The following is a 13,421-nucleotide window of genomic DNA, read 5'->3' as shown; positions in this document are numbered from 1 at the left end:
ATACTCACTGCATGCACACTCCTCGCATACATCACATCTTACCAAACCTCCTTCATTCCTGCACTCAACCACTACCACTGTACCACCACACACACCACCACTTATATCCCACCTCTACTCTACTACTCTCTCATCAGGTCAACAACCTTCCCACTACACCCCCTATATAGACTACAGACCACAATACCTAAACTAAAAACAACCCCACAACCTAACATAGCCCTACCACCATACCTATTGCCAACAGAACACAATCAAAAAACTTCCCTTATAAGCAAACATATACAGAAATTGATAAAACTAATAATCTCATCCATATCCAACCTAGCACTCAGTGGAGACATCCATCCTAATCCTGGTCACTCTATCTCCAATCCCTCCCCTCCCCTCATAATCAGACTACAAACCACATCTCCCAAATCACAACCAATAGAAAACCAACCGACCTCCTTCTGATAAGCCTAAATATTAGAAGTATATGCAACAAGGTGCATGAATTCCATGCCACCATAGACTTCTACTCCCCTGATGCAGTGATCCTTACAGAAACATGGTTAAAACCACACATTACTAATGAGCAAATCCTCCCTACTGGTTACAGTATACTAAGAGTAGACCGACTAAACAAAAAAGGAGGTGGCATAGCTATAATATTTAAGCAGCATCTAGACATCCAGATCTTAAAATTAGCAGCTCCCCAAATAGGTAAGGAAGAAATAATATATACCAACCTTAAAATAAACCAGAATAAAACCCTGAACATAATAGGTTGCTACTTCCCACCTGGCCACAACATCCCTCCACTTGAAAACCTCCTCAGCTGGACTACCGACCACCTACCCCAAGAAACTTTAATTCTAGGAGACTTCAACATTAACTGGCAATCCTGCTGTAGCAACCACCCAACCCAACATGTAAATCTTCATGGCTTCACCCAACTAGTCCAGTCACCTACTAGGATAAATAACTCCAACAAACACACTACCCTTGATTGGATTCTAGTCAATAAGAGCACCCAGTCATATATAGCAGGCTGCTTATCTGACAGCTTCAGTGATCACTCCCCAACCTTCTTACTAAGAAAACACCTTTATAAAACAAAACCCATCATCTACTGTCAAATACACAAAAAAAACTAACTTCAACCCTCTCTCATTCAGCTCATCCCTAAAAGACTGTAACTGGCAACCTCTAAAATATCTCAGACTAGATGATGCAGTTGACTACTGTAATAAAACATTCCTAAGCATCCTTAATTACCATGCCCCCATAAGACGTTCCTGAACTAGAGCCCAACAATCCCCATGGCTACAAAAAAACATGAAGTCTGAAATGAAAAACAGGGATAAAGCGTGGGACAACTGGTGCAAAACCAAAACCCCCTCTACAAGGCAAAATTTCCTAGAACTACACAATAGAACCAAAAAGCTTGTAAAACAGGACAAAATCCAGTACTACCAGTCTGCCCTTACCTCCTCCCAACATAACCCCAAACAATTCTGGTCCTCAACAAACTCCATCCTCCACCCAGGTAAAGTAAGTGCACCCACTCCTAACCTAACTCACTCCTCCGAAAATATTGCTACCTCTTTCAACAATCACTTCACACAAACCGTACTATCACTAGCTAGACAACACAACCCCCCCATAAATCTACACCATCAACTAGAACTAACAATCTCCCAGCTAGCTTCTCTTTCTCTCCTGTTCCTACCTCCAAAATAAAACGACTACTAACTAAACTTAAAACGAACAGATTAGCAACAGACAACCTCCCAGGTGAATACATTCAACATGCAGCTGACGCCCTAGCCTATCCCATATCACTCTTGATTAACAGATCGCTATCAGAAAGTTATGTTCCTACACTATGGAAAGTCTCTCACATAATTCCCCTACACAAAGGAGGCCCCTCCACAGATCTAACCAATTACCACCACATAGCTATTCTCTCACCACTCTCCAAAATACTAGAGAGATGCATTCATTCTCAAGTCTCAGATCACCTCCTTGCTAACAACCTCCTCTCCAACACACAACACGGATTCCGACCTAACCATAGCACCACCACCGCCTTACTCTCTTTCTCTAACACTATCCTGCAAAATAAAAATCTCTCCTCAGCTACCTTCCTAGACCTCTCTAAAGCTTTTGACATGGTCCCACACAAACAACTCATCTCTCTTCTCAATAACCTATCCTTCTCTCAACCAGTCATCAACTGTTTTCAGAGTTACCTATCTGACCGCCAACAAGCAGTTGTTTGGCAGGACAACCTATCCCCCCAACTACCAGTCTCCATAGGAGTTCCCCAAGGGTCCATCCTGGGACCCCTACTCTTCTCTATTTTCACTAATAATCTAGCCTCAGCCACAACACATGGCACACTCATACAATACGCAGATGACTCAACCATCATCTGCACAGTCCACTCCCTGCCAGAATTGCAAAAAGTCACACAGGAAGCATTTTCTTCTGTTGAAACTTGGTTACCCGATGCCCAACTAATACTCAACCCAAACAAAACAAAATTACTAATCTTCCAACCCACCAAACTTACCCTAGACAGCTCTCACTTTATCATCACAGCAAAAGACAACACCACCATCCATCCTACAGAACACACCAAATTACTAGGAGTAGAAATAGACGATAAACTGAACTTTGACATTCACATTTCTATGACCATTAAAAAAGTGCACAAAAAACTAAGCGCATTTTATAGAAATCAGCAACTACTTACCAAAGCAGCGAAAATTTCAGTAGCAAATTCTCATCTTATCTCTACCCTACTCTACGCCTCTCCAATATTTACTAACCTTAGACAATGCGATCTAAATAAGCTCGAAACCTGCTACAACAAAATCACCAAATTCGCCACAGGGGCTTCCTCTCATACTCACCACTGTCTCTCACTAGCAGAACTGGGCTGGCTAGAGCTCCCCCACCTCCTTCAATGGTACCAACTCACACTTGCCCACAAACTAATAAACCAACCACTAAAAGTCCCATCCCTCCAGAATCTACTCCAACTCTATATAATCATGAGACCACTAAGATTCAGCCACAAAAACCTCCTGCAGGTCACAAGAGCTATTAACCTTGCTGGAGAAGCATTATTCTCCTGCACTATAGCCAAACTCTGGAACTCCTTCCCATCCTCAATTACCTCTGTAACTTCTTGCACCCACTTTAAATCCTTACCAGAATCACACTTCAAAACTTGCCAGATATGCCCTTGCAACCCCCCCCCCTCTAATACCATCCACTCCCCCCACCCACTACCTTTCTCAGCCCCCTATCAACAACCTACTCTTAGCAAGCTTGGCTACTCATGTTCCCAGCTACCTACCACATAATACTAACTTCTTGTAGCAACAACTGCTAATGGCTGTTATGTACCTCAAAAACAGATTGTATCAATTGTTCACTGATGAATCTCAACTACATTTGTAACCATGTTTAGTATATGTCACCATATTTTAAAATTGTACTATGTTCTACAGCTGTTTTACATCTGTTTTCCTCTTGTCTTGTGTCCTTAACTGGACTAATGTCTATATTTAAATGCTATGTTTTTTAACTGTATAATGCAAATAATACTTAATGTGGAGCTTTTCTCCCCGGGCCTCCTCTGAAAACGGACCTGTGTCCAGTCCGACTCTCCCGGTCAACAAATGTAAATAAATAAAATAAATAAACATAAGCAGTATAGATATGAATATATTTATGTATGTGAGAAGGGTAGATTAGAATTTATTTTATATAATATGGGTTATTCATAATGAAAGACTGAAAGAAATTTGTTTTAGTGGGAAATGGATTTTGACAAATATATTTCAAATAATTTGATTATGGTTGTGGAAGGAGTGGGATCAGTTATGGAAGAATAACAATGAGGATGATATAAGAAAAAGGATAAATAGTAAAAAATAGAAATGTACCTGTAATATGTACATTTTTTAAATAATGTTTTTTAGGTTGCATTCAATAAAGAAACCCCTACTGTTTTTGATAAGTGCTGTAGGATATTTTACATCCACCTGAGCTACTTCCAGTTCTTGACTCAAGAATATGGGAACTCAGTTTAACATCGCATCCGAAGGGCAACCCACTCAGGAATGTGGCATCCTCTTTATGCTGCATTGCAGTATCAAAAATGGATCTACCTGGTGTGGGGAAAGAAGCTACAGCCTTCAGCACCAAAGACGAGTGTGCTATTTGTTGCACCACTGACATTGCTTGGACATATCTGCATCCCTTGGTGTCTGCACTTACCAGCTACTTGGCCCTGAGGTATTACCTTATGCAGAAAGTGGTGACATAGATGACTTGTATGCCATATTTGTGAATTGCTGGTGGTGCCAGGGTGCTATTCAGACACATTGGTTATCGACCCCTGTGCATTTCATACTACCTGGTAGTTGAGGGAATGGTTGCTTTTCCTAGTAGCATATCATTGTCCAAAAATACCTGGTGAAGCCTTTATTGCTATATGTATGCAATTTGTAGCACCTACTACTTCAGGAAGGCAGTTGATGTCTTAGAAGTGGTGCCTCTTTCCCCAGTGTATTGGGGAAAAGGATGTGTTCATTCACATGTGAAATTAGCATGCCTAGAAATGTATGGAATATTCTGCAGGCTGATGCCTGCGACATACCCTCTGTGTTCACAGTTTGACTCCAAAAGGTCTTGTGACAAGTTTGGTAAGACCTTCACATACTTTGGTGTCTACCAGTTTAGGAAGTCCACTCATTTCTCCTGATCCTGTTTTTGAGTAACACTTGTCAACCAGCATCCATATGAGATCCCCATTCAAAGAAAATGGTCTGTCAACTGCTGATCTCTTCACTGGTGATATGTAATGTGTTGCCAGTGTTGTTTTCATTAGCACCACCTGCTATCATACTGTTGGGTGAGAGGTAATGGCACAGATTGTCAGTAAGTGCTGGTTCACTGATGGCACTACTGTTCTGTGCATCTCAGCTTGTTATAGGTATGAAACTTTCCATGTACTGTTTGCTTGTATAGAGACACACACACAACTTGCTGTGCCTCTTATGTCTACTAAATGCCTGCCTTTGTTTGCATGTCTTGAAATCCCTGTCTTTGTTTAAAAATTTGCAAAGCCTGATCCCCTATGGTAGATTGCTTATTACATTAATTAGTTAATTTAGAATGGTAATATTTCACATTTTCCGCACTTGTTACTGTATAAATAGTCTGTGTGTATAAAGATATGTAGTTTTGAGCAATTCTATATTTTTTCAAATGATCATATTTGTTTTTTTTTCAGTTTGAAAAATTAATTGATGAAGCATTAAGGAAGGATGACTTCCATGCATTAAAGGAATTTCAGCAAAATGAAAACGACAGCTTATCGCACAGGTGTAGCAAGCAGCTGATAAATAAACTGGACAAACTGATAAACAGGGTAATGGATGTGTTTTGAATGCTGTTCTGCTGTGTTGTATTATGTTAAGTCATTTTAGCAGTATTGAGAGTAAAAAGTGTATGCTGCACACAATACTGAATGTTCTTACACAGATCTTTTATTGTATAGATGAGACATTTCCCATTTGCTGTGGTGTGAAGGATCTATTAATGTTTCAAGGTTCACCAACAGTAATATACAAAAGCAGTACACTGAGTGCATTCATTAGCTACTGCTACTATTCATCAGTTTTGCTGTCTTTTTTGTGAGATACGTTTTAAAATCTCTTGAGGTTCATTCATAGATCTAAATTTGTGTATGCCCATGTCTTAATGTGCTTTTTGTTATTCAGTTACATAAGATCGCAGCCACTACTTTTTTCAAGCACTTTTATTGAATTATCACTTGTGACATAGACAAATTTACATTCATATAAAAGTAATCAAACTATATTAACATAAACATTGTACTTCACATGTATAACAAGAAACATCTTCATCAAACCATCACTTACTATACAGGCAATCATACATTTATATAAATAAAAATAAACCACACCAACACAATCCTAGTCACAAGCATTTTGCATCACAAACCGTACTTAAACACTCCCAGTTGCAAACATTATACATCACTTATACCTTATTTTGATGGAAAATAAAGAAAAATTATATTTTTTAATCAATCTTCCTATTAGCTGTCATCTTTTGAAATGACCACAGCACACGATAGTCACAAACAAGAAACTTTTAATGAAGCTTTCAGGTTTACACCCTTCATCAGCATACAAAATCACAACACATTAACACATTTAAATAGAGGACCATTATAATCACATGATCAAGCCAGCCATTCAAAGGACCACTATAATTAAATATGCAAATTCAATTTAAAAACATCTAATAAAATTAATTTTCATGCAGTTACTTGTTAAAAGCATAATACATAAGTATAAAAAAGTACAAAAAACTGTTACATATATATATATATATATATATATATATATATAGACAAATAATTACATCTACACATTTAGAAATACTATACACTTAATACTATAAATTTTCTCTCTGCCTCTTGGTCAAAACTGGTTTTAAACTGACTGTCCCATTAAGGCCTGGATACTTAGCCTGTAGTCGCACTATCCACTCATACTCTTTTAGCAACAAAAGATTATCAATATCACCCCCTCTAATGCCCAACTGCAGAATAGATATACACCTAAACTTAAATGCATGTGTCTGAAAATCATGCAGATGCCTGTATAGCCCATTTGTCTCAAGCTTTCTTTTTATTTCAGATCTATGTTCTATTATCCTATCCTTCAGCTTCCTAGCTGTTTTCCCTACGTAAAATGCACTACATAGGGTGCAGGTAGCAAGGTAAACTAATCTAGTAGAATTACAGTCTGCTCCACAAAAAAAGTCAAACCGTTCACCTGTTGTAGGATGCTGAAAGCTACTATTAGTGTCGTATATGTCAGGGCAACAGACAAAATTATAACATTTAGATGTATTCATCTTCGTTCGTACAGGTGATATTTCACTTTGAAAGTCTTTGTAACATAGCATCTGTTTAAGTGTCCGACCGATCTATTCTGCAGTTGGGCATTAGAGGGGGTGATATTGATAATCTTTTGTTGCTAAAAGAGTATGAGTGGATAGTGCGACTACAGGCTGATAAGTATCCAGGCCTTAATGGGACAGTCAGTTTAAAACCAGTTTTGACCAAGAGGCAGAGAGAAAATTTATAGTATTAAGTGTATAGTATTTCTAAATGTGTAGATGTAATTATTTGTCTATATATATATATATATATATATATATATATATATGTAACAGTTTTTTGTACTTTTTTATACTTATGTATTATGCTTTTAACAAGTAACTGCATGAAAATTAATTTTATTAGATGTTTTTAAATTGAATTTGCATATTTAATTATAGTGGTCCTTTGAATGGCTGGCTTGATCATGTGATTATAATGGTCATCTATTTAAATGTGTTAATGTGTTGTGATTTTGTATGCTGATGAAGGGTGTAAACCTGAAAGCTTCATTAAAAGTTTCTTGTTTGTGACTATCGTGTGCTGTGGATGTTTATGGTATATAGTACTTCTGGAGTATTTCTGCTTCTATCTTTTGAAATGACACCAACTTCAGGTTTCCTTGGAGCTGCTTTATGAATATGTTTTGTTGTCCTCTGACTTTTCTGATTTTGTTCTTTTATTTCCTAGAAATTTTGTTTGTTGTAGCTGACATCATCTTATTTGGCTTTGCTTTACAAGAGAAGGAACAGGAGAGAAAAAGTAAACTGTAATGAAACAGAATCACGCTATGCTGGAATGCAAAACATCATAGATGGAATATTTGCACACTTCAGTAACACATCCATAAGCAGTCAAAGCACACAGTATCACTGTGATTATGTGAGTTAGTGCCAGCTGTACTAGGGGGAGTAGGGCAGTGCATCTGCAACATATGTCAGCATAGCTAGCTGGGGGTTTGTAAAGAATTATATGTTATTTGAATCGCAAACTGATTTGTACAGATGCTTGTGTTAAAAATGCATTTGTAAAGTTGCTTTGGTTTTGTAACCAAGGAATAGTAATTCTTCATTCAGTTAGAAAATATAGTGAGATTAGCTAACTGTTGTTTTTTCCGTATCTGTCTGAGTCTTTCCATCTGTGTTTGTTTTATATTTCCCGTGATTGAAACTCTGGTGTTTATTGTAAATAGATATTCAGTGTTTACATGTTTCTGTTTTATTATTTATTATTAAATATATCTATACCTTTCATTGTGTGGCTGGTCTTTTAGAAAATGTTTAATCTTTGAGACTAATTGTATTTATTTAGAGGCACTGTGGCTCCATGTTCCTAAAGTCTTGCTGCTTGGTTAATACCACCAATTTTATTAGTATTAATTTTACTGATAGTGATTGGTTACCCTTGTAAGAGCCTTAAGGTAGCTGGCTGGTGGCAGCGAATCTACCTTATAGTCTGGTTGGAGGTGGCAAAATGAGTAAGCTGTGCCAGCCTTTCCCAGCTGTGTGTGGGAGTGAGTGTGTGTGTGTGTGTGTGTGTGTGTGTGTGTGTGTGTGTGTGAAAATCAAATCTCAAAGAGAGTGTGTATCAGCTACTTTGAACAGGGACACTGAGAGTATTGATTTCACAAGGTCTATATTAGATAATCAAACGTTTGAAAGTTCGACAGTCATATGGTAAAAGTTAGTCTATCTAATAAAAATAATAAACTACACAAAACACCTACCTGAACATTGTAAGCAGGGGGGCAATCCCCCCTGCACCCCCCACAACCCCCACTCTTTAAATATACCAACTCTGAGATCACACTACAGTGCAGAAAAGGGAAATCTTCCCATTCCACACTGTACAGAGATCTCCATTACAACGTTCGAACATTCAAAAATCTGATCATATGGTGTCAACCATATGAAATTTTGAATGTTTGAACATTCAGTAAAGACCTGATTTCACACAGAAGGTGGTGGAGGACTTGGCTTGGAACACCCGGCTCAGGACTTAACTCTATAGCTGTGTCAGTGGGGAGTCTTATTTGGGACCCGGCGAGAAAGCCCAGCCCCAGGACTGGAATGTGCATTCTTTGTGCTCTCAAAGTAAGTTGTACTTGGTGCAGAGAGCTGCATCTGTAAATACTGTGTGCCTATTTGTTTCTCAATGAACGTTCCCCACCAGTGTCAGTGGTGAGGATTGAAGCTCCTTGATCACTGGCCCAGAGGAGGGACATCACAATCACATAAAATATGCAAATATTTTTGTAAAATGGCACTGCTCTTTCATTCTAATGTGAGGGATTTGGCCTTGCACCTGTGATCTATAAACATGTCAACTCCAAGAAAGGCATACCCAGTGCTGCACATGGATATAAGTGAACCTTGGTGGGCAGCCTAAGCTACCCCAACAGAGTACACCAGTAACAGGGGAAGCCACTAGTTCAGGTACACGGCCAGGATCAAGGTTTATATGTTTTAAATGTAACCAGAGGGGCCATGTAGCATTCAAATGTCCAGTGAAGCAAGGTGGGGAACAAAAGGTGGGGGAGCGAACAAATGGGAATAACAGAATGCCAGTGGTAAAGGAAAAGGGTAGTCTGTATACTGAAAAAAAGGGTTACTGTATAGAGATTGGACCCCCTGAGGGAGGGCTACAGGGTGAGGTAATACAGCAGTTGGTAGTGCCCAGAGCCTATCATCTGGCATTTCTAGCCATAACCCATGACATTCCTTTTTCCAGGTCATATGGGCGTAAAGCGTACCAAGAGACGTATTATGCAGAACTTTTATTGGCCTGGGATTGCAAGGGATGTAACAGGGTACTGCAGAACCTGTGAGGAGTGTCAAAAAGTAGGCCAGGCAGGAAACAAGGGCAAAGCCCCTTTGATGCCTTTGCCTGTGATTGAGGAGACATTTTAGAGGGTAGCTATGTATATTGTGGAACCTCTGAGTACCCCAAATTCCACAGTGAAGAAATTTATCCTAGTGGTAGTAGATTATGCTACTAGATATCCTGAGGTGTTAGATCTGTCCTCCATCGAGGCAAAGAAGGTGGCAAATGCTTTATTAGATATTTTCAGCAAAGTAGGTTTCCCAAGAAAATACTGACTGACAGAGGTGCCAATTTCATATCAGGCCTACTGGCTTGTCTGTGGGAGCACTGTGGGATGAAGGACCTAAAGACCACCCCCTACTACCCCCAGACTAATGGTCATGTTGAGAAGTTAAACTCTACAATGAAGACAGTGCTAAGGGCACTTGCAGACCAGTTTAAAAGAGAGTGGGACAAATATTTGCACCATCTGCTGTTTGCATACAGAGAGGTACCCCAGCAATCTACAGGTTTTTCACCTTTTGAGTTGCTGTATAGGCATAGGGTGAGGGGGAGCCTTGGATTTGATTTGTGATGAGTGGGAGGGTGAGTGTGAATCCCACAAGGGCTATGTTGTGTTGTATGTCCTAAACCTCAAGAGAAGGCTTAGGGGTCATGGATTTCGCCCAGGAGAAGCTGACAGGAGCCCAACAACCGAAATGTCTGGTATGACAGGAATGCTCGAGCCCAAGAGTATGCTGTGGGACAGCAAGTTATGGTGCTCATTTCTGTCAGACCCAACAAGCTGCAGGCAAATTGGGAGGGACCCTACAAGGTGGAAAAGGTCAGTGATGTTAACTACATGGTAAAACTGCTAGGCAGGAGCACAAACTGTACCATGTTAACATAATGAAGCCTTACTATGATAGGGAGGTCCTTGTGCTGAGTAGTTGCAGTGGGTGGCAGGAGGAGTCTGAGGGGCATCTGGTGACTGATCTCCTCAGTTTGGCTCAGAGTGACAACTCAGCGGAAGGAGTAGCAATATCCCAGTGGCTGTCTCCTACCCATGTTCGAGAAATCTGAGCAGTGTTACAGGAGAATGGGGACATGTTCACTGGAAAACCTGGGAGCATCCACCTGGTGCAGTACAATGTGGATACAGGGCCCCAAAGACCTATAAAGCATGCCCCTTACCCTGAGTGAGTCAGACAGACTCTGAGGGAGGAGATACAGGAAATGTTTGAAATGGGAGTAATCTAGGAGTCCAGAAGTCCCTGGACATCCCAAGTGGTGCTGGTACCAAAGAAGGATGGCATCACCAGATTCGGTATGAACTACAGAAAACTAAACAGCCACACAGAGTCAGATGCTTACCCCATGCCTAGGACAGATAAAGGCTTAGAGCAACTGGGTGTGACTAAGTATCTGACCACTACTTATATGACCAAGGGCTACTGGCAGGTGCCCCTGACTCCCACTCTTAGAGGGAGGTCAGCCTTTGTGACTCCTTTTGGATTATACAAGTTCACGAAGATGGCCTTTGGAATGAAAAATATCCCAGCAACCTTCCAGAGGTTGGGAGATCGTATCCCAGCAGGAGCAGGAGATTATGCCCTTGCTTACCGGATGATATTGCCATCTACACCCATTCCTGCCAAGAGCACCTTCAGCATGTCAGGGAGGTCCTGGGCAGACTGCAAAGGGCAGGGTTGACCATTAAGCCCAGTAAGTGTCAGGTGGGTATGGCACAGGTCTCCTACCTGGGACATAGAGTGAGGAGTGGTAAGATCAGGCTAGAACTTGCCAAAGTGGAAGCTATTCAGGCCTGGCCTGCCCCTGTTATCTTCACAAAAAGGTTCTGAGAAACAACATTGACCATTTCATTGCCCCTGTCTTATGAACCTAATATTAACTAAACCATCCGTTTACAAGTCTTCTTTCCAAATTTTTCAAACAAAGGAGAATATCTGCTACATCTCCTGAATGTGCATAGGCAATTACATTTCTATTTACACAGAACAAAAGAATTCAGAAAAAAAGACCAGCTGTACTTCTCCTATTCACCAAGTTCTCCATTTCCTAAAGTTACATTGACCAAATGGATATCTAACTGCATTTCCTGGATTTATTCCCAACATGGCCTTTCTGTACCAAGAATAAGTAAATCCCATTCAACTAGATCTATGGTCACTTCATCTACTTTTTGGTCAAGAACTTCTATCAATGATATTTGTGCAGCAGCCACATGGGCTAATGCTCATACCTTTGTTATTCATTACAAACTGGACCTAATTTCCAGAAGTAGAGCTGCCTTTGACTCAGCGGTTCTCTGGAATATCCTTCACTGAGGGCCACCCAAGATTTATATAGCTGAGGACTGTGTCCCATTCATTGAGGGAAAATGAAGAGGACAGCATCAGATTTAAAAGTTATATACTCATTGTAACTAGGCATCTATGTTGTCTATTTTCATTCTTCCTCAACTTCCCCTCTCCCTCCCTCTTTCGCTCATCTACTGGAGTGACCTGATGGTTCTTTTGTTGAAGCCTGTAGTTCAGGATTTGAGCACTACTGTAATTTCTATTTTCTTGCTGTATTACTTAATGAATGCTTTATGGCAGTAAACTCAATCTGAGTTATAGGGATGGACTAGGGTAAAGAGTGGATCTCAAGAGTTACATCCAAAGTCTGTAGTATGCTGTCAAGTCAGATTTGAGGATTGGATCCGTAACCCATTCATTGAGGAAGAATGAAAGTGAACAACACACATGCCTAGTTATGGTGAGTACATAACTTTTAATTTTTAGCTAAATAAAGTAATGGTTCAGAAAAAAAATAATTTTGCCAGGTATAGTGTTTAGGTTGAGATCTGTGTTAAAATAAAATATCACATAGCACAATTTATGATATACAATGTAGGTCTACATAGACACTGTTATGTAGTGCTAGCTGCCTTTCTAAACATACTGTGAGGAGTTTTGATATTACTCTTTTGTACATATAGAAATTTTATATTGTTTCATATAACATGCAGTGGTTGTTACTTTACATTATTATACATGCCTATTCTCTGTAATTTTATTAAAAGTTACTATTGTAAGAATACTGATTTTAGACAAAACTTACTTTAAATACCCCACAGGGCAAAGAAAGATCCAGCACTAGGTGGCCTAGGCAGTTGCCTGGGGTCTTTGTTGGCTAGAGGGGGCCCTATCTTCCCTAAAAAAAATCTTGGGCAAGTAAAAACGTAAAACCCATCTCACCAACATAAGGACCTTGCAGGAGACTTAACAGCACAGCAAGCCACAGAAACCTGAGCTTTAGGATGAGTTCTGTAATGCAAGCCCCATTAAAAAAACATAGAAGAGATAAAGCATATGTTCTGTAATGGAATGTGAGTCAATGCATACTTCTCAGCATTGTGTGTGTGAAATGTCCCAGTTAGGGCCACCGTCCAGTTAAGTGATTTTGCTCAGAGTGAAACCCTGATCTTAATCATCGGCAAGAAAGTGGCTTAAACCATTTGCGAGGTCTCCTTTAATTTAACTTATTTTTTGTGTTTGTAAATTACTGAGGATTATAGTCTGTCAGTGTCATTCATAAAGTTTCATTGTTTTGTTGTTCAGTTTCAGATGTGCAA

General features: G+C 39.7%; 1 protein-coding gene across 1 annotated transcript in view; it reads left to right on the top strand.

Annotated features, from left to right (window-relative positions):
* Positions 1–13,421, top strand: part of LOC122816235 (synaptonemal complex protein 2-like) — a 486,002-nt gene that overhangs the window by 58,060 nt on the left and 414,521 nt on the right. The window contains exon 2 of the mRNA XM_044088978.1: positions 5,297–5,434. Coding sequence (XP_043944913.1) covers positions 5,297–5,434 — 138 coding nt within the window. The remainder of the gene's footprint in view (positions 1–5,296; positions 5,435–13,421) is intronic.

Source organism: Protopterus annectens, chromosome 12.part0, assembly GCF_019279795.1.
Source record: "Protopterus annectens isolate FY-2018-M chromosome 12.part0, PAN1.0, whole genome shotgun sequence".
Lineage (NCBI taxonomy): Eukaryota > Metazoa > Chordata > Ceratodontiformes > Protopteridae > Protopterus > Protopterus annectens.
Note: the sequence above shows the minus strand (reverse complement) of the source record. Positions and strands in the feature narration are given on the sequence as shown.